The sequence below is a fragment of the Marmota flaviventris genome, chromosome 8, assembly GCF_047511675.1.
Source record: "Marmota flaviventris isolate mMarFla1 chromosome 8, mMarFla1.hap1, whole genome shotgun sequence".
NCBI classification, from domain to species: domain Eukaryota; kingdom Metazoa; phylum Chordata; class Mammalia; order Rodentia; family Sciuridae; genus Marmota; species Marmota flaviventris.
This window is the reverse complement of record NC_092505.1, coordinates 131692375-131713985: the sequence shown is the minus strand read 5'-3', so window position 1 is coordinate 131713985 and position 21611 is coordinate 131692375. Positions and strand designations below refer to the sequence as shown.

Genomic DNA, 21611 nt, shown 5'->3' with positions numbered 1-21611 from the left:
TGCAATATCATTAACCTATTCTCTCAGAAGAGTCTACTGGACTCACATACCAGAAAGCCACTTAGGAAGTGCCTGATATCCATCCAGAATCAACAGGGGAGAGAGACACTGGATATCACTGCATCCTTAAAACCTTTCCCCTGGGTTTCCTAGAAACCAGAGACAGAAAAGAGATCAGGCATCTTCCACCATAATGCTGACAGCCTTTCTTGTGGAATCAGCCTCCAAAGAGACCCCACTGCACGTGGGGGTGGGAGCTTCCCACATGGTGGGTTATACCCACAGAACCCTTTGGGGAGACCCTAGATCTGAGCAGACCTGTCCTGGTTCCTCCATCAGCAAGAATAGTGAGAGGTACATTCCCCTACCCAATGAGCTCAGATCCATTCAGCTTACTGAGCACCTGAAGGTGAGCCTTGAGGCTAGGGGATGAGTCTGCTCTCCTGTGAACACCTGCCAGGTGACACAGCATTGGAAGGGGAGCTCAGGGGGAACCTACTGTGTTTACAGGATGTGCCAAGTCTTTTCAAGACTCCGATCTACAACAGGGCAGCAGAGAAACAAGATGTTGCAGGCTCAGTAAGGAGCTCCATCTCAAGAGGAAAGGACAGCAGCAAAAGCAGACTGGAAGTTCCCAGTGGAGCCTGTTCACTAGGATACATACTCAGGTGCACTCATGTTAAGGTTTAGTGTGGGACACTGCAAGAATTTTCAGAGGTGAGATGATTATATTATGAGTTGTGTCCTAATCCATGGATTAATCCGTGGATATGGATTAACTGGATGGTAACTGTAGGCAGATAGGTTGTTGGAGGTGTGCCTTGGGGTTCACATTTTGTCCCTGGTGAGTGGAGCTCACTCTGTGCTCCCTGGCTGTTATGTCTGAGCTGCTTTCCTATGCCATGCCCTTCTATCATGATGCTCTGCTTCACTCCAGCCCCAGAGCTATGGAGTGGGCTAACCATGGACTGAACCTCTGATACCATGAGTCAAAATGAACTTTTCCTCCTCTACATTGTTCTTGTCTGGTTTTTGGGCATAACTAAAATAACTCAGGACTTAGTTCTGGTACTTACCTGAGTGCATCCACTTCCCCAGCCCTATTATCACTAAGCTTCACTCTTGTCCACTGCCTAGCCTGTTCCCCCAGAACTCAAGGCCCTCTCCCTGGACCCACCCATCCCCCTCATCTGCTCTGCACTGCTCTACCTCCTGACCCCCGCCCTAAGAAACCCCACTCTCTTTCTTCCCCTGGCTTCAATTTCTCCAGCACTCTAATACTGGGAGATGGACTTCATAACTCTCACTACAGCTGTTTTGTGGCCATTTTTCTTCCAGGGCCTTCCAATTATGGGGCCCCAGGATGTGGCATCAGCTGTTCTCTCATCCCAAATCCCACAAGCCATTCCCTGGGCCTGACCCCTCCCCACTCTGACGTCAGACCTCACTTTAACATTAAGCTCTGATAGCCCACCCACCAGTCACCATGAGACAGCAATACTCCATCCATATATTATCAACACTGCTTTTTTCTCAGATGTCCCTTATCCCTTTGCTCCTCAAGTGACAGGCCCATTTTCCCACTATCACCAGTCAGGACTCATCTTTGGGACTCAGGCCACAGACGGCATTCAAGGCTCTTTCTAAGGGGTACCTGCTGCTGTACTCCATGAACACTGGGCCTAGGTTCCTGAATCATCAGGGATAGGCCTGAAGACCCTCTCCTCCCAGCGTCAGGACTCATGTGGTACAAACCACACCCAGCCCTATACTATAATCCTCATGTGGATTCTCCCATCAGATCTTCACTGCATAAGGATCTATTATCATTCCCTTTACAAGAAGGAAAATAGGCTTCACTCATGAAAACTGCATTGTCTTGTCAACTTCCTGTCCCATCTCTCCTTGCCCAAGCCCTCCCTGTTCTGACCTGCCCACCTTCACCAGTAGATGCACAAATGTATCCAACACCCCAACCCAACCCTTAACTCAGGCCTGACCCAGAGCAGAAGAAGGGCCTCTAAGCCTGAAGAAGGGAAAGGACCACAACTCTCCGAGTGGTGGTGGTCTCCAAGTGGATAGTAGACCCCACTACTGTTCTGTTCTAGAAGGTTCTGAAAGAGCATCAATGACAGATGCCAGGACTGTGTGTGTTTTTTGGTTTGGGGTTTTTTTTTTTTTTTTACTATTTATAATATCTAATACAATTTAAACACTATGTAAATAGTTTTTATATTGTATTGATTAAGGAATGGGTAACAAGAGAAATGATATACATGTTTGGGTACATATTTTTTTTAAAAAAACCTGGTTTATGTGGCTGGGCCCTGCCATCCAGTGGTGATGTATATTATTGCAGGTCCTGACCAACAATTGGCATTACCAGGAGACCAGACTCTTAAAAGACCTCAGGAAGCCTCAGACTATACTCAAAGGACTTAAAAACAGTATACTACAGGGACACAGCCACATCAATGCTTATAGCAGCACAATTCACAATAGCTAAACTGTGGAGCCAACCTAGATGTCCTTCAGTAGATGAATGGATAAAAAAAAAAATGTGCATATATACACAGTGGAATTTTACTCAGCATTAAGAAAGAACAAAATCATGGCATTTACAGGTAAATGGATGGCATTGGAGAAGATGTTAGAAGATGAAGTTAGCCAATCGCCAAAAACCAAATGCCAAATGTTTTCTCTGATATAAGGAGGTTGACTCATAGTGGGATAGGGAGGGAGAGTATGGGAGGAATAGATGAATTCTAGATAGGGAAGAGGGGTGGGAAGGAAAGGGAGGGGCAGGGGATTAGCAAGGATGGTGGAATGTGATAGACATCATTATACAAAGAACATGTATGAAGACTTGAATTGGGTGTCAACATACTTTATATACAAACAAAGATATGAAAAATTGTGGTATATGTGTGTATTAAGAATTGTAAGCAAAAAAAAGTATATATATATATAAAGGCATAAATTGGCATCAACATATTTTATATACAGAGATATGAAAATTGTGCCCTATATGTGTAATAAGAATTATAATGCTTTCCACTGCTATTGTGTATTTAAAAAAAAAAATCAATAAAAGATTTAAAAAAAGAACTCAGGAAGTAGACTCAGCGAGAGCAGCAGCATCACTAATACTGTACCTTATTCCCACTTTGTGCCAGCTATTCTCTTACTTCTTGACATGAACCAACTCATAAACCCTCCAACACCACCTCGGAGAGAGGCCCTATCATTGTCCCATGAGCTCCAAGGAGTCAAATGAATACCCAGTGTCACCACCAGGAATGCCAAAGTTGGTCAAAGAGTCATCCTCCACCCTGTGCTGTTCCCAGGCCAGAAACTTCTCCCCATTCTTGGGAGGTCTGGTCACCAGGGTTATCCTAAGAAAGTGCTGTCCTCAAATATCTGAGAGCAGCTAGAAGTGATCATGGGAGTATTAGGGAGAGCTCTGAATCTCAAAGCCCATACCTGTGTCAAACCCCTGCTGCCCTGCCTTTCAAAGGCTACATTAAATCAGGGTGCACAGCCCTGGGCCTGACTCCTGAGCCTGGCTGCTAAGTCAACCCTCTATATGGCTTTACACGAGGATGATACCTTGAAACCAGAGGTGGCCAAGGTCCCACCAATCCTGACCTGTATGGTCAGTCTTGTCCCATGGCCCTACAGGACAATCTCCATTATGGGGAGAAATAAGAGCAATGGATGGCCCCAGAAGTGGCCTTAAAGGGGAGGAGTTCTAGCCAAAGATCCCAGCTACAGTGTGCGTGAGACTCTGCCACCTTATAGCTGGGCACCAAAGGGCTTTTTGGAAGCCCAATGGTACCAGGTTCCTTTTCCTAGTCAACATTCCAAGCAGGACAGGCACACCACAGACTGCTCATCCCTGGTTATCCAACAGACCGAAGACTCCTCCTCAGGGATGTCCTCAGGAGCATCAAACCAAATGTCTACAGCAACAAACCAAATATCTAGAACCAGCACAGTCCCACCATAGCTGTTTATAGGCCCACGGGGCTGTTCAATACTCACACTGATAATGCTGTAACAGTCGGTGAGTCCGCACATCCCATACCTTCACTGTGTTGTCCATGCCAGCGGCAGCAATGCATGTACCACTAGGGTGGAAGTCCACATAGGTGACAAAGCTAGAAAACAAGGGCCATCGGGAACTGAAGGAGGTCTGCCTGGCTCAGGATGGAACCAAAATCATTATCGCTTTCCTAGCCCTGTGCATCTGCTCACACTGATTCCTCAACCCAGAATACTTTTTTCCCCCCCTTTTTAAACCGATGACCAAGGGAGAGCAAGAATAAAGTGAGAATAGTCACTAGCAGTGAACTAAGGTGGACTTACCAAGATCAATTTTCAAGTACAAGCAGAAAAGGTTGTCTTTAAACCCACAAGTCAGCAAGGCTGCTCTGGAGTTCCAGAGCTGAAACTAGTACCCTTGCCTGGGCTGGCTCCCAAGTAAGTCCTGCCAGCTGAAGTGCTGGCTATGTATCTCTAGGAGACGTACCAAGGGCTTTCAATACACAGGCTCTCAGGAGAAGCCCTTCCTTGTGGTTCCCAGTATAACCAAAGTGGGCAGAAGCTCGGGTCCATTTAGGAACCTGGAACAACTGAGTCCCTACTTGAATGCAGGCTCCTTCCCCTCTTCATGATGTGGCACAGTATAAACAGTTATCACCTGCTATAAAAATCTGACAAGGCTTTCATTCATAAATCCATCACCACAGGTAATATAGATGGAATCTTGAAAATGAAGTTTGGGGCAGTGAGTTCAACCGCTCAGAGACAGACATGTTACAATTTTGAGAACTAGAAAGTAAAGGGAAAAGAGGGAGGCTTAAATAATTACATAGCTTGAGGTTAAATATTCCTGTTGTTTGTGGGATACTTTCCGTTCACACAGGAAAAGATACAGAGCTTGTACAAAAGGTACCAGCCAAGAAGCAGAAGAGGTGTAGCTGCCACCCCCATGGCTCCAGCCCCTGAAGACCCCTGGCATGCCCAGGTCTGCACTCTGTACTGGAGCACTTGCAGATAAAAGATAGCATTAGGACTTACCTGCCATGCTCACAGTATGAGTACACACACTCCCGGCTGGTCTTGTCCCACAGCTTGACAGTCTTGTCATCACTTGCAGACACGATGAGCCTCCCATCAGGGGAGAATCTGAGCCAGACAGGGAAGAAGTCACAGCACTGATTAACAAAGACTGCATGGGAATCACACACCATTTTCCACAGCTACCTTTCCCTGAATGCATACTACCTGACCCAGGAACTATCTAGGGGTACACATCTTGCTGCAACTCCAAGTGACCCTGGGTAAGTGCTTACCTCTCTTTGAGGTGGAGTAAAGTAGTACCTATCCCACAGTAAGCATAGAGTAACACAATGCACAAAACCCCCCAGTAAAGAGGGCCAAGGGATGGATGTAGCTCAGTGGTAGAGTGCTTGCCATGCATGAGGCCCTAGGTTCAATCCTCACATGGTGTAGTAGGGGGACAGGGGGACCAACAGGTACATGGCATGTGGCAACACATACCCAGTGCTGACTCCTGGCTTATTAGCACGAAGGGGTGAGGAACCCCACATCAGGTGTAACTATCTTGCTCCCAGGTTATCTGGGTCAGCAAAACACAACCTGCCAACCCAACAGCATGGAGGTCATGGGGACCTAACCACCAAAGGCCTGCTAAGGGCCTGACATGCCACTTTGCTGGCCTGGTCCCTCCTGTTCTTAGGACTTTGACCGTAAGACCTTAAGAGCAATCAGGCACCTCCCAGGACAAAGGAATGAGTGCTGCCCTAGGGAACAAGAACTTGCATGGATTCTCAGAAGAGACAGCTCAACAGTCCCAAATCTCTGACTACAATGTTTTCCTAGTGTCCCCTTGCCCCCTCAACCCTCTTCTCTGGAGCAAAGAGAGAAGAAAAAAAAAAGAGAGAGACAGCAAGGGAGAGTGGGGAGAGGGAGAGAACTCTGTTGAAAGGAATTAAATAGCCAGGAGCAGTGGCACATGCCTGTAATCCCAGCAGCTTGGGAGGCTGAAGTAGGAGGAGAGTAAGTTCAAAGCCAGCCTCAGCAACTTAGTGAGACCTTGTGTTAAAATAAAAAATAAAACAGGCTAGAGACGTGGTTCAGTGATTAAGCATTCCTGGGTTTTATCACTGGTACCAAAAAACAATAAAACAAAAGGAATCAAATAATTAGGAATATGCAAATCTGTGTCTGTAATTCTTGGACCATGAAAAGTCCTTCAGGTCACCTGGCTCCCCATGTGCTTAGCATAGCCTCCCATACCAAAGAGAGGGCCAGCCTCCAAGCCAATCCCCCTAGGACCCTGAAACCCCCTCTAGCAGCTCTGGGAAAAAAAAAAAAAAAAAAAAATCTCTGAGGAGGAGAAAACTCCAGCAGAAAGTAGGCAAGACTTATGCCAGAGAGACTTGGGTTCAATCCCTAGCTCTTCCACTTACCTACTATGTACCCTGGGACAAGACACTGTGCTGTTCTGAGTCTCATCTGCAAAATGCAAATGATACCATCTAGCCGAGAGACCATCCCGAGAAACAAGCAAAATGTATACAGTTGTAGTTCTGACAATGTCTTATTACTGATATTGCTATTGTTAAGAAGTGGTCCCTACTGGCTCAGCTAGTGCTATGTCAGCACCAATGTCAGATCGTCATCATGGTGGCCAGTTGACTAATTTATGTGTCATCAACTCAGTGAAACTTCTCAACAAATACAATGTAGGAAATACATTTACAAATGCCATTTTAAATATAAAGAAACCAAAGCATTATTGCCATTTTACAAATAAAGAAACCAAAGCACAGGAAGATTGGTGGGTGGCTAAGTAACTTGCCCAAGGTTACAAGATGATACCTAACAGCCTCATTGTATCCCTCCTCAACCCCTGGGTTCCTCCAAGAGCTCCAGACATGACAATGCTCACTTGGCACAGCGGACCCAATTGATGTGCTGGTTCAGGGAAAACAGGAATCTCTGGCGATGAGTTGACCACACCTTGACTGTCTTGTCATCAGAGGCTGTCACAAGGGACTGGCCATCACTGCAGAAGTGGACACTTCTCACCGTGGCTGAATGTGCACGAAACATAGTGGACTCACCTTTACTAAGAAGATAGAAAACAAATCAGGAAACCTATAAGTGACATAAGGGCCAAGAAGCACATCAAAGCTCTCCTACCCTTCAAGTAACCCTCCCAAAATCAGTCCAATCCTGAGTACCCCAGTCCCTCCAGAGCCTCCAACACAGGAGCAGAGCACTGCCCTCCCATCTCCACCCACATGCAAGCAATGTCAAATAGCAGACCTTTTGAGGATGGCTAGTGGCACCCCAGAACCCCTCTCCAAACCTGAGGAGAGAGGCCCAACTAAAGCCCAGCCTCTGATGATGTTCCTCCTCTGTGGTAGGACAAATGTCACACCGTAAGCAACCCAGAGCCAAAATAGAGACCTTAGTGGGGACAGCCCTGGCTCAGGGTCCCAGCCTCTGTCAAACCCCTCAGATATATAACTCACACATTGGGCACCCAGATGCGAACAGTCTTGTCACGGGATCCTGAGGCAAGCAGATGTCCGGAGGGGGAGAAGTTCACACAGGTGATGGCATCCTTATGGCCCGTGAAGCGGTAAGCGCGTGACTGGGGCTTCATGTGCCAGATCATGAGGCACGAGTCCATGGAGCCACTGGCTGAAGAGAGTGGGTGATGCTATGACTCTTGGCTTGAGTGGTCCACAAGGCTTCACTAGGATACTGGGGAAGCAGTGGGGAAATCGGGCCTAGCTCCACATTCCCAGCATTCACAAACAGGGCAATGAAAAGGGTCCCCACAGTGACAGCCCATACTGCCAGTGACGCTGACGTGAAATTTGGAGAGTCTAATGCCTGGCAACTCTCCAAGTACAGTCCTACATAGAAATCAGTCCAACAGAGGCCCTTCAATATGCCAGCCTTGAGCTACAATCCAGGGATCTGGGAAAATTCATCTCCATGGGGCCCTTAGTCTACCTACTGACACACCCTGAAGGCACAAAGACCAAGTCTTCCCAGTACTAAGGAGCCAGCCCAACCCATTCAACCATTGAGAAGACCCAACTCAATAGAAAACCTAAAAGAGGTCCCCAGAACAGACCCGAAAATGACTTCAGTTCCCTTTGCCTATAGCAAACCATGAAGCCAACAGCTTCTGGCAAGAGATCTTGACAAAAAGAAGGGGTGAGCCTACTCCATGGGAACAAGAAAGACACAACCAGGAAACTGTATGAATCCCATGTGACTAAGGAAGGGAGGCACCCAGCCACAGCAAAAGGGAATGGGTGGTAGGGGTGGGGGTTCCCAGGCTCTGCTCAACATCTTTTCACTGGTAGGCCTCTGTAACAAGAAGGTGTACCATTAGGAACAACAGCACAGGCCTGTCATCCCAGTAACTCAGCAGGCTGAGGCAGGAGGATCCCAAGTTTGAGGCCAACTTAGTGAGACCTGATCTCAAAATAAAAAATTAAAAGGCTGGGGATGTAGCTCAGTGGTAAGACACCCCTGTAGCACCAAAAACAAACAAATGAACAAACAAAACCCCAGGGGTATCATAATACTGTGAACAACAGAATCTAAGACTGAAGGAAATGGGCTCACAGCTTAGAGCCCACTAAGAGGAGACTGGAATGTGCAGGGAATAGCCCAGACTCTTGTCTTACCTTCAAAGACTGTGTAACTACGGCAAAGGCCCTAACCTCTCTAAGTGTCATGCTCTTTGCATGTAAAATGGAATTCATGAAGCCCAGTGCCCTGATGGTTGGTAAGTGAAAACAAGAAGAGGATCCAGACAAAGTACCCACGTCACTGTTGTGCTCTGCTGCCCCTACACCACACCTCCCAGGTAGAAACTCAAGGGTTCTCAACTCATAACCTAGTGCCTGGGACAAGATGCCTTCTGTTACCCAGCTGCTTCATGTTGACGCTGAAGTCCACACAGGTAACTGCATCTCGGTGGCCCTTAAAATGTCTCTCCAGTGAGGGGTCCTCCTGCAAAAGAGTCACATTAAATAAGTGAAGAGGCTGCCCCAGAGCCAAGACTAATTAGAACAGGCAGGAAGGGTTAAAAAAGCTCAAGGTGTGGGGCTGGGGACACAGCTCAGCTGGTAGAGTGCTTGCTTTGCGTGCACAAGGCCCTGGGTTCAATCCCCAGCACCACACACACACACACACACAAAAAAAGCTCAAGGTGTGATCTTATATACAGGAAATTCTAAGGAATCCACTACAAACTAGTAGAACTAATAAGTGAGTTCAGCAAGAAAGCAGGATACAAAATCAACACACATACAGTAGCAATTAGCAATCTATAAAAGAAACAGCTCCACTTATGGTAAACAAAAAATATTTAGGAATAATTTAACAAAAGAAATATAAGACACATACAGTAAAACTAATATCTTGAAAAAAATTAAAAAGAAACTAAAAAAAAAAAATGGAAAGATGTCCCATGTTGTGAATTGGAATACAATATTGTTAAGATATAATACATAGCAAATCATTCTACAGATTCAACATAATTCCTTGTCAAAATACCAGAAAGAAGTCAGACACCAAAGGCCACAGTTTATCTGATTTCACTTATATAAAATGTCCAAAATAGCCCAAGGAGCCAGACACAGTGGCACATACCTATCATCCTCACTAGTTAGGGACCGAGACAGGATGGTTTTGAGGCCAGCCTTGGCAACTTAGTGAAACCCTGTCCCAAATTAAAAAATAAAAAGTGCTCAGTGATAAAGTGAACCTGGGTTCAATCTCCAGTATTGGGGTGAAGAGGGTAAAGAGGAAAAATGGGCCTTCCAAGCACCTTCCATCTCAGGAATCAGAGCCTGTACTGTGAACTGGTTAGTGAACCCAAAGATCAGCCCTGATAATTCCTATCAAACTCTCAGGCCCCAAGCTAATCCTAAAATTTGTATGGAAACTCAACTCATTCCACCCACCCAAAAAAAAATCTTAGACGAACCAACAACAGCAGCAAAATAGTCACTGTGGAAAAAAGTCTGTCAATTCATCAGAGTTAACAAATGACCCATCAATTCTGGGCAAATACCTCAAAGAACTGGAAACATGTTCACACAAAAACTTGCTTGTGAATGTTCACAGCAGCATTATTCATACTATCCAAATAGTGAATAAACCCACGTTTTCAACAACAGGGTAACCAAATATGGTATATTCATATAACAATATTATTCAGCCATAAAAAGGACACATGCTACATAGATGAGCCTTGAAAACTTAAGGAACATTTTATCTGATTTCACTTATATGAAACATCCAGAATAGTCAAATCTATTGAGACAGAAAGTAGTTTATGGTTGTCAGAAGCTCGAAAGAGGGGGAAGGGAAGTACTATTATTGTGTATGAGGTTTCTCTCTCTTTTTTTTTTTTAAGTGAATTTTTAAGGTATAGGAATAGTATCTCAATAAAGTTATGCCAGCCTTGGCAACTTAGTGACACCCTGTCTCAAAATAAAAAGTGCTGGGGATATAGCTCGGTGGTAAAGTGCCCTGAGTTCAATCCCAAGTATTGGGGATGGTGAGGGCAAAGAGGAAAAATGGGCCTTTCAAGCACTTTCCATCTCAGGTATCAGATCCTGTACCCTCAATCTCCCTGTGAACTGGCTAGTGAACACAAAGGTCAGCCCTGGACAGACTCCTGATGGCATCAACACAATCTCTACTCTACCCAACATCAGAGAAACAGTAGGGGCATTCAGGACACTACTTAGGAAGAGACTCTCGCCATGCAACAGCAGTATGTATCTGAGCACTTGAGGTGTTACCCTCCAGTCATCCAAATGTATCCCTCCATATTAAATATCCGAAACCATTGGGGCTGGAGTTGTGGCTCAGGGGTACAGCGCTTGCCTAGCATGTGTGGGGCCCTGGATTCGATTCTCAGCACCACATAAAAATAAATAAAATAAAGGTATTATGTCCAACTACAACTAAAAAATAAATAAATAAACATTTTTTTAAAAATATCCGAAACCACAATGAAGTATTTCGCAAAGACTCTCCTTGGGAAAGGATGTCCATAGGGCAGAGCAAAGCTGATGTCACCCCACAAAGCTGTAACCAAAACAAAGGCTCCATGGCCCAATGCCCAGCTCCACCCCCAGCACACCTGCTTGAGCGCCCTTTTCAAAAAACAGGGAGAGGGACTCCAACAGATAGCAAGTGCTCCATTCTGCCTCTTGCCCTTACCTGTCTCGGGAAAAACGAGTGCAAGACAGGGTCCAACTCTGGGTTCAGTGGGAAGAGACAAGTACAGCTCTACCTCTGATCATGGGTGCCTTTAAAATGCCCAAATCCCTCTTCCTTCTGTGTTCCCTAGATGTTGGCTTCATCTTCCCCAAGAAGGGTTTGTATGGGGAGGCAGGGTGAGCATCGGGTTAGAAGTCAAGAGGTCTGGGTCCTAGCCTGGGCCCTCTGCCCAGATTCTCAGACGCCTCAGGGTGGGGGATCGCGGGGAGGCAACAGACTACCCTCTAGCCAGAAAGCCAGGTCCACTGGAAGCAAATTCTCAAAAGGACCAACTTTGGAGGGTTCCTCTCTGTCTTCTTGAAGAGCCCGGAATCCAAATGGGGTGTCCGGGCCCAGGTCACACAGCAGACCTGCTATCCCCGGCATCCCAGTGGCCTGCTGTGTACACCTGTCGGAAAAGGGTAGATGTTTCACAAGACCCAGACCAGCCACCCATTGCTCGGGATGGGGAGACAGACTATAAAGGCCCACACTGGTCCCAGGCCACACCTGAGTCTCATCGCGCTCGTGACTTCCTTCCTAAGATGCGAACCCTGGAGACAGGAGCTTGTTTGTTCACCCGAATAAACCGACGCGGGGCCTGACACGCAGCGGGCTCTCAGAAAGACCGCCGACCCGTCCGCTGCAAACCGTAACAGGAGGCGGAGCGGACCGCCCGGGAACCCAGCGCCTCACCCCGCCCTCTCGCAGTCACTGCTCGGGCCAGCCACGTGTCTGCCATCCCAGAGGGGACACTAAAGCACAGGCGGCACGGCAGGCACTTACTGAGCAGGGTGCGGCCATGGTTAGGATCGCTGCGCCAGAGGCGCCGGAGGAGCCCGAGTTCGTGGCGACGGCAGTTGCGCCAGTTCAGTTTCCGCGCCCCCAACTGCCGCCAATGGCAACACGGATCGCGTCGCCGCGTCCCGCCCACCTCAATTAAAGGAGACCAGCCACAGCTTTTTGCCCGCCGACCGGAAGCAGAGTTGTGTGATTGGCACCATGGTCTCTGCACTCCGCTTCGCCAAGGCCGGTAACCCCAAACCGCGCTGCCAAAGGCCTGTGTCCGCAGTCACTCATTCCTCCTGAGAATTTAAAAAGCTCAGGTCAGGGTTTTGCCCCTACCGGCCCGTAGCCCGGCCCACGTGATGGGGAGCGCAGCCTTGTGGGAAATGAAGTTCCACACGGCCCACACTTAGCGTCTGGAGAAAAGTGGAACTACATTTCCCGGGATGCCTCGCGCCGGAGCCAGGCTTTACCACCCAAAGCGACGGCCTCAAGGACCTCGGAAGGAGGACACGTGAGCTAGTATGTCCTGTTGCTTTAAAGCACCCGCCCAAGATGCTATGAAGAGCTAATTTTTCGCCTCTCGGAGATTCTAAGTGCTTCGCCCCTCCGAACGCGCTTAAGACAAGTGTCCATTTAAAAGAACACGAGTCACTCGGAATCACAGCCGTAGAGTGGAGAGACCTACATTCGATTCTCAGTTCTCGCCTGATTCGCTGTGTGACCTCAGGAAAAACGCTTCTGCTCCGTGGGCCAGTTTCCCCATTGGTAATACGAGGGAGTGTGACGCAGCATGTCCTCAGCACCCTTCAGTCTTGAGAAGCTATCAAATTGTCTGAAAGAAGGAGGAGGCAATATTGGGGCCCGGCCACCAGAGGCCTTCCGTACTCAGTTTCTGCGGTCCAAAGTCCCAGGCTGGTGTTAAGACCTTTCCTCTACCTGGCTTCCCAGCCTGCAGTTGATCTCATCAGCTGGATTGCAAGATTCAAGAACCTTCTATCACCTCTCCTGTGTAGGTCAGTTTGTCCAGATTCCAATATTGATTAGGGTCTGGTCAGGCCATCGGGTTTTTTACTGCATCTAGAGACCCGAGACTGTATATCCCTGGATCTGCAAACCAGAGCTAGGTTCATTCAGTTAACTATCACCTGGGTGAGCTGGCTTGTAGAGGAGCTTGTCTCTTTTAGACCTGGAAAGTCTGAGAACAGACATAAGAAACAGGCGTATGTTTAATCTCAACTGTGGTTCAGCACAGAATTTGTTCCTTTACATCGGAAATACTCAGACTAATTTATTTTAGATACTATGCAATCCTTAAAATAAGTGATCCCAACAATTCAGGATTCTAAGACAGAGAATTATAAGTTTGGAGCCTTCCTGAACAACTTAGGGAGACTATCCCAAAATAAAAAATAAAAAGGGCTGGTGATAATTATCCATTAAACTCAAAAGTTCTTTTACTGGCTGGGCATGATGGCTTGCACCTGTAATCCCAATGGCTCAGGAAGCCAAGGCAGGAGGATCATGGGTTCAAAGGCAACCTCAGCAACTTAGCGAGATGCTAAGCAACTCAGTGAGACCCTGTCTCTCAATAAAATACAAGAAAGGGCATGGGATGTGGCTTAGTGGTTGAGTGCCCCTGAGTTCAATCCCCAGGACAAAAAAAAAAATTCTTTTATTGTTGGGTTGCATTTTTGGTTTGGGGTTTATTTCATTTGAATTTTTGTTTCTGTTTTTGTCAATTATAATTATGAAACACCCCTGGTTCACAAGAGCTTGTAATTTAGAAAATTGAATTTAGAAGAGCTCCTTTGTAAAATAGTTTTCAAATGTCAGTTTTGCTCAACATGAGAGTCATTGGCAGATTTTACTCACTCCTGATCTTTCCAGATTCCACTGTCTTCTGTATCTCAACCCACCAGGGAAGAAGAGCAGGGGACACCCAACCTGACTAAACAGGTCCTATGCCTCCATGCCACCTCAATTAGATTGGAGTCCAGGTCTAACTGGACCTTCCATGCTGTGGCAGAGCTCAATATTGGAGTAGCAAATAATGTTGAGGGAAATCACCACATTGGAGGGTTGAAAGGGAAGCTTCATTTTCAGCCCCCCCATCGCTAGCAGGGAGGTGCCTGTCCTGGTACAAAGCCCACAGACAGGTCCCCTGCAAGAGTCTCTCATCCTGTCATCACTTCCTATACCTCTGCCCAAGGGCCAAAGCCATTATAAGGTGGAACCGAGAAAGAAGTGGGAAAGACGAGGATCACTCCCTATCCTAAAACTTAGCCCAGCCAAGCCGGCACCTGGAAAGCCCCATGAGTGCTATCAGTCTGCCTAGTATCTGATGATGGTCTAGGTTTGAAATTCTAAGGAGGGCAGCACAGTGCTTGAACCAAGGTTGGGCAGGTCTGGGGATGAGTTCAAGCCCTGCCACCTCCAGGCTTGGTGAGCTAGCAGGAGTGACAACACCTCTCCCAGCCTCTCTGTTCTCAATAACTACAATAATATATCCGCCATGGTGGGGGAGGGAGATCCTGTGAACTATTTTTCATGTCACAGCTTGATGTTGAGTTGTAATTGAATATGAAGGGTATGATTTCATACTTATCTGCTCCAAAGACCTGGCCAACACCTCTCTGTCTCTACTCCTGCTGCTCTCCTCCAGCTCCCTCTGCTCCAGTGATATTGGTCTTCTTGCTATTCCTTGAACAAGAATTGTGTCAGCCATGCTCTGTTTTCATGACTTTGCCCTGCTGTTGGCCCAGTGTCTGCTCAGTTTGACCCATCACATCCAGCAGGACTTTGTTCAAATATCACCTTCTGGGTATAGCCTTTCCTGACCACTGTACTTCAACTGTCAACCCTCCCCTTCCCTTTCTCTGCTTTATTTTCCTCCAGTTCCTTATCATCATCTGACACTGAACTTGTTTGGTTGTTGTCTTCTACCTGTGAATGTCAGCTCCAGGGGACAGATGTGACTGTGTCGCAACACCCAGCACAAGACCCACACAAAGTGAGGGTGAATAAATAAATAAATATTTGCTGAATAAATAGAGAAATAATTACAATATTTCTCATGAATTGTATTGGGGTCTGTGATGGGCAGGACTGGTTCTCAACTGGAGAGAAGGGCAGGGTTTAGGTTTATCAGGTCCTGCTCTCAGGACCATGAGCTTGGGACCATGAGTGGGGCACAGATAGAAAAGGAAGAGCACTTTGTGTGTAGGTTACACACTTCACAGAGGGCTTGTAATATACAGAATAGAAGTGTGAGGAACAGGGGCAAACTGGTGCAGTCTGGAGTTAGGCTGGCTTGTTAGGCCAATATCTCTAATGAACCTAGATGCAAAAATCCTCCTGGTCTGTAGTTTTCTTTCTTTGAGGTGTCTTTGTCTGGTTTCGGAATCAGGGTGATGTTGGCCTCATAGAATGAATAAATAAATAAGCTAAGGACTTGCAGGAAATAAGCAGATGGAGCTTCAAAGCAGTAGTTTGCAGCCCTGGATGCTATTCAGAACCTTTGCAGGGAGAGACAGGACATTGCTATTTTTAAAAACCTTTCCAGGCGAATCCAGTGGACAGCCAAAGCGGAGAACCATGACTCTAGACCAAAATAACCCTCTGGGATAATGTAAATATTTATTTGCACTGTCCAATATGGTTGCCACTGGTCACATGTGATTATACAACACTTGAAATGTGGCTAGTATAGCTAAGGAATTGAATTTTTCATTTTGTTTCATCTTAATTCATTTAAATGTAGGTATGGCTAATGGATACTGTATTGGCTAGTATAGTTCAGAATCTGGTCTGGCTCTGTGGTGTTTGGCAAGTCACTGAGCCTCTTAAATTTCAGTCTTCTGGTGAAGACACAAGGGGCTACAGCAACTTTTTATTCCTGTACCCACTGCCCCGCTGAGGGGAGTTTGGAGACACTAGCTTAACCCCAGGGATCTCGGGCAAGACACAAGGATACCAGCCACAGCTCCTTGTGGCCATCAGGGCTTTGCTGGCTGTCCCCAGAGCATTTGGGGTGGGACGATAAGGCCAAATAAGTTCCTTCCTACATGGAACCTTGAATTGTAATGCAGAGAACAATCCTGAAGCCAGGCTGTGAGCAGTAAACTAACTGACAGCTTCCATTAACTGCAGTTAGTGTACACCAAGTGTGCATGAAGTCTTAATCACAACCCAGGAGCGGTGCAGCATTATGCCCATTTTACAGATGGAGAAACTGAGGCACAGAATTAGTAAGTGAAGAACTAGGATTAGAATCCATCTGTCTGCAAGACTGAACCCATTAATCCTAATGCATCCAGGGAGAAGGACTAAGAAGCCGGAAGCCATTCAGGCCCTCAAGACTTGACCCTGCAGCAGAGATGGAGGCCAAGACTGGACCAAAGTAGCTAATCCCACATTAAAAAATCCTTTGTTTTCTGTTGAGAGCCACAGTTTAGTCGGAATGACGCCTGGCATTTTGCTAGAGGGAATGGTTGAAAGGTGACCCTGCTCTGGGATTAGGGCGGATCCTGCTGCCTCGGCCCCCCCTACTTTGGAGTTCCGGTTGAGTTCTCCGGGGTTCCGGAGAATTGGGGTGCGGAGCCCGGTGGAGGGAGTGTGTTCCCTGGAAGTGTGTGTAGAGTGCGGTGAGAGTTCGGGAATAAAGAGTTGCTGTTTGAACCTACAAGGCTGTGTGTGGCTCAGTTATTTTGTGCCCAGCCAGACTGCCGCAGTTTTCTCACATTTTATCATGAACAATCAAAAAGTTTAGCATATATTCCACATTTTAGTATTCTCTTTAAATATCAAATTGATGTTTAAATAATGGGCCAGTTAACTCCAAGTTGACCTCATACCTAGAACGTTGCCCCAATTTATGCTCTTGTGGTGTTGCATCCTCCTTACCACCATCTATCTGATAAGAAGCAGAGCCATAGAAGAGTCACTCAGCAGGTCACTAAATGGGATGAGTCTGCCGGTCCCAGGCCCACAGCAGGTCTAGGTGCAAGGTTTCCTGAGTCCGTAGAGGAGCTGGTTTAAATCCCAATTTCAAGGCCTGAGTCTGATTCTGTGGTGGGGGTGACCAGGAACCTGCATTTGTAAGAAGCCTTCAGCATGATTATGATGTGGTGGGCCCAGTATTTTACTCAGAAAGGACAGCCCTGAGCCAGGCATGGTGACACATGCCTGTAATCCCAGCAGCTCAGGAGGCTGAGGTAGGAGAATTAGGAGTTCAGAGGCAGCCTCAGCAATTTAGTGAAGCTCTGAGCAATTTAGCAAGACCCTTCTCTATATAAAATATAAAACGGGCTGGTGATATGGCTCAGGGGTTAAGCACCCCTGGGTTCAATCCCTATTACCTAAATAAATAAATAGACAACCCCAAGGAGCAAGGGTACTCTCACCAGACACACAGATTAGATGAGTCCCAGCTCTGTCCTTCCCTTGCTCTTAGATCCCATCTCAGGTCTCAGTTTTCTTATCTGTAAAATAAGGATACTAAGCTTCCTATAGTGACCCTGATGAGCTTACAGAGTGTCCTGTGTCAGAAACCAGAGACTTTAAGTCAGGAAGAAATGGGAGTGAGGCGGGTCCTCCCGAACCTACTCTTTACTGGCCCTGAGCAGTAGAGGGCAGTAGAGTGACCCTAGTGGGCAGCTGAGAGGAAGGAGGTTTAGCTTGGTCCTATCTGATTGCGAGATATGTAGGAGATTTTCTGTCTCCTTGGATGGGTGTACTCAGGGGAAAAGCATATCCCAGCTTCCTTTGTCTGCCTCTTCCTCATCACAACACACTGGCCTTCTTACTGTCCCTCTGATAAGCCACACTTAGGCCTTCCTTAGGGCCTTGGTGCCGGCTGTTCCCCCGTTCTCTTTGCCAGATCTTTGCAATGATCTGGCCAGCTTACCCCTGATCATTGCTTTGCAGGTTTATGGTCTTTCAGGCCACGGCCTGAACACCACCTCCTCAGAGACACCTCCTCTGACCCTACTCCAGTGCATCTACAGGCCTGCATCCATCTCACTGCTTATATGTGTGGGGTTTTCCTCCATTTCTCCCTTTGACTATAAGCTCCCTAAGAGCAAGTACCATACCCTGCTGGTCACCAGTGGGTACTGAGCACATCTCTGGCCTGGCGTGGAAGAAGTCCACTCAGACTTGTCTGAAAAATCAATCCCTGGAATCACTGGGCCTGAGAAGCATACAGAATTCCTTCCCACCATCTCCAATTATACTTGTACTCTGGGTGTGGCTTCCTATGGGGTCCAGAGTAGGCAGTTCAATTCCACAGATGTTTGTGGGATGCAGCCATGTCCCTAGACCTGTCCTGGAATCCATACACTCATAGAGCAGTAGGTGTGTACCAGCCCCTGTGTCTGAGAAAGTCAGTGACTTAGACTTAACTCGGTGTCTGCTCCAGGGAAGGCAGACAGGGAAAGGGCTGCCAAACAGGTTGAGTTCAGTAAGTGTCCTCACAGTGTTCAAGCTCAGCATGGTGGCAAGGAGGACTCTGTTGCCAGGATGGGGGAACCTGAGGAAGACTAGAAGCATCCATGTGTATGCTCAGGAGCACATCTGTGTGCTCAGGAGTATGTACATCGGTGCATACATGTGTCTGTGAGTATGTCTGCACATGCATGTATGTCTGGAGATGTGGCCATGTCTGTGTTTCCGTGGCTGAGCTTCTGTGTTTGTGTATGTGTTTGGTTTTATCTGTGTGTACACCTGCAGCTCTGTGCATCATGGTTGTGTCTGAGTGCTTGTGTGTATTTGCATGTGTCCATGTGGGTGCATGTGCCTATGTGAGACATTGCATTGGCCCATGCCTGTGTATCCTCCAGAAACTGGTTTCCTCCAGAATCTGACCTGGAGAAGAATTCAAGGGTCAATTCATTTATTTGGGGGGTTATTTTAGGAAATACCAGGAGGAAGTGGGAAAGTGATATAGGGAAGAGAAAGAAGTAATAACACGTGTGTTACCAAGAAACCACTTGGTAACACATGTATTATTACCACTGTGGGTGATCAGGGGCATTCTACCCGAGGAGTGAAGGAATCAAGTTTATTCACCCATTCTCAGCAGTCATGGTTGGAGCCTGGCATTTCCAGCTTGCCCTACATCCTGAACTTAGGGCTCCTGGGGCAAAGAAAGGACTCAGGCACAGGGTATCCAGTAGTGACAGTGGAATTCAGGCTTGTGTAAGCAAAAATAGCAAGTGGAAGGGAACCAGGAAAAGCAGGTACACTGTGCATCCATATTTATGTGTACTGGTGTCCTGTCATGCCTCGGGAACAAAAAGACTCCAGTGACTCTGGAGAGTCATAGGAACTCTGTGTAAACTTCTACTAATTCAAGGAAAGGTCAGCCCAACATTGGACAAACTCTGGCCTTGCCCTTTCTTCCTCCCTAACCAGGCTGGCTCAGGATCAGTCAAATTATGTCAGCCCTGAGTTACATTTCACCAAATTGATCTGTACCTGTTTTGGGCAGTGGCATCTCCTGCCCTGGGGCTAGAATGGATGCTAGGAGTCAAAGTCCCTTGAATTCGGGGAGATAAGGAAGGCCCTACTGTGGAGAAGGCGCAAGGCTTAGAATCTGGGCCTACTCTATCTCCACCTTGTGGCCCTCAGGAGCCTGAACAGTAGTCAAGGAGGCCCCCGATGCCATGCAGGGGAGTCTGACCTCTGCCTTATAGGCAGTAGGGGGTGTTGGGAGTTGAGTGTGCCAGTGAAGGGCACAGTCCCCACCCCCATCTAGAGGATGGCTCTCTGAGCAGGGTTTGTGGCCAAGCTGTTGGGGCAAAGGGGGAGGATACTGGCCAGAGCACTCAGAGGTTATTAAGATGTGTAGAACTGAGTAGTTTGTGTAAAACCTCTAAGGTGGCAAGTGACTAGCCTAGGGCTAAGAGCAATGTGCTGGGGTAACACTGGCCAGGGGCTACCCCTCTTTGGGTAGGGTTGGCATCCAGTTACTATTCTCAGCAAGGTTCAGGAACTATGGAACTGGGCTGAGGACAAGGGACTAAGGGGAGAGAAGGGGAACTTCCAGATCTCATTGTCAGGGTCTAATGGCCACCAAGTAAACAGGAGTGGAGGAAGCTATGGAGAAAGTATGAGAATAAATTGGGCACAAGGAGCAGACAAGGCAATGTTACAGGGCTGGGGTAATACAAGAGGAGTCCAAGTGCCTCAGGGAGGTATCCTGAAGTCCAGCAGTGGGGAGGGGAGAGGTGGGTGCGAGGCTTGGGCCAGGGAGTGAGGAGTGGTAAAAGAAAGGGCAAGCCACAGGGAGATTGTGACAGCACATAAATGTAGAAAGGGCAGTGCCAGGCCACAGAGAACCAGAATTCCCAAATGGATAATTGGGAGTGGCATCAAGCACTGAAGTCACTGTGAGGTCTTAATGGATGGTAGGGGTATTCCTGAATCCTGCTGGAGAAGGCAAGGAGAGAGATGGAATTGGGGGAAGCCAGGAACATGAGGATGTCTAGAGGAACTAACAAGGAAAGAATGGAGTGCCATTTGGGGCAAGGGGGTAGATGGAACCAACAGAGAAGGTGACAGGCCATGGGTGTCTGTCTGTAGGGAAGAGGCTGAGCCCACAGGCTTGGAGTTATGCCATGCTGGGCTCCAGTCCCATGTGTAATGTCAACCTGCCCCTGTGGGCAAGGGTTTAAGCTCCTAAGCCTCATATAAGATAGAGAACCTAACAGAAGCCAGGCATATTAGTTCCTACAGCTACTATAATAAAGACTACAAATTATATGGCTTAAAACAATATAAATTCATTCTCTCACAGTTTTGGAGGCTAGAAGTCAAAGAGCAAGGTGTCAGCAGGGCCGTTCTCAAATGACCCTGTGTTGTCCCTTCCTGCTTCGAGTAGCTCTAGGAGCTCTGGAGCTTGCGGTGGTATCACTCCAACCTCGTAAACAAAAAGAGCAAGTTGGGTATGGTGGTGCACGCCTGTGATCCCAGTGGCTCTGGAGGCTGAGGCAGGAGGATTATGAACTCAAAGCCAGCCTCAGCAAAAGCGAAGTGCTAAGCAACTCAGTGAAATTCTGTCTCTAAATAAAATATAAAATAGGACTGGGATGTGGCTCAGTGGTCGAGTGCCCCTGAGTTCAATCCCTAATACCAAAACCAAAACAAACAAAAACCAACAACAAAAATACGAGCAGATGAGAGAGCTCAGGCTGACCAAATTTCCACGTATGTGCCTACATATTTACACGTACACACATATGAGTGCCCAGGCAGATACACGTGCATGGGAAGCAAAGAACCACTCATGAAGTTACACCCAAGAGGGCTGGGACAGGTGACTCAGGGACCTCAGCCTGCAGCCTCTTGCCTGGCACAACCAGGCTCAGAATATAATGTCAGCTTCCTGGGCAGAAGGGCCAGCAAAACCAAAGCTTTGCTCATTGGAAAGTTCCTTGGGAATCTTAAGCAAGGCCAACACTGACATCATGTGCAGATTCAAAGAC

The 21611-nt window shown here is 47.3% G+C and overlaps 1 protein-coding gene and 1 long non-coding RNA gene across 7 annotated transcripts in view; one reads left to right on the top strand and one right to left on the bottom strand.

Annotated features, from left to right (window-relative positions):
• The window catches only part of Poc1a (POC1 centriolar protein A), a 71336-nt gene extending 58444 nt beyond the window's left edge, over positions 1–12892 (bottom strand). The window contains exons 1-7 of one of the 6 annotated variants that reach the window (XM_027933558.3): positions 12812–12880; positions 12124–12422; positions 8988–9072; positions 7569–7740; positions 6980–7159; positions 5083–5190; positions 4045–4160 (exon numbers count right to left, since the gene is read on the bottom strand). In XM_027933558.3, the coding sequence (XP_027789359.2) occupies positions 4045–4160; positions 5083–5190; positions 6980–7159; positions 7569–7740; positions 8988–9072; positions 12124–12141 (679 nt within the window). In that variant the 5' untranslated portion in view covers positions 12142–12422; positions 12812–12880. The other 5 variants (XM_071615668.1, XM_071615669.1, XM_027933560.3 and 2 more) reach the window with 5 other exon arrangements.
• A 123-nt stretch (positions 12893–13015) lies between these two features.
• LOC139706737 (uncharacterized) lies at positions 13016–16810 on the top strand. The gene is made up of 2 exons (XR_011708391.1): positions 13016–13139; positions 16276–16810. It is a non-coding gene; the product is annotated as an uncharacterized lncRNA (long non-coding RNA).
• The last annotated feature ends 4801 nt before the right edge of the window (positions 16811–21611 follow it).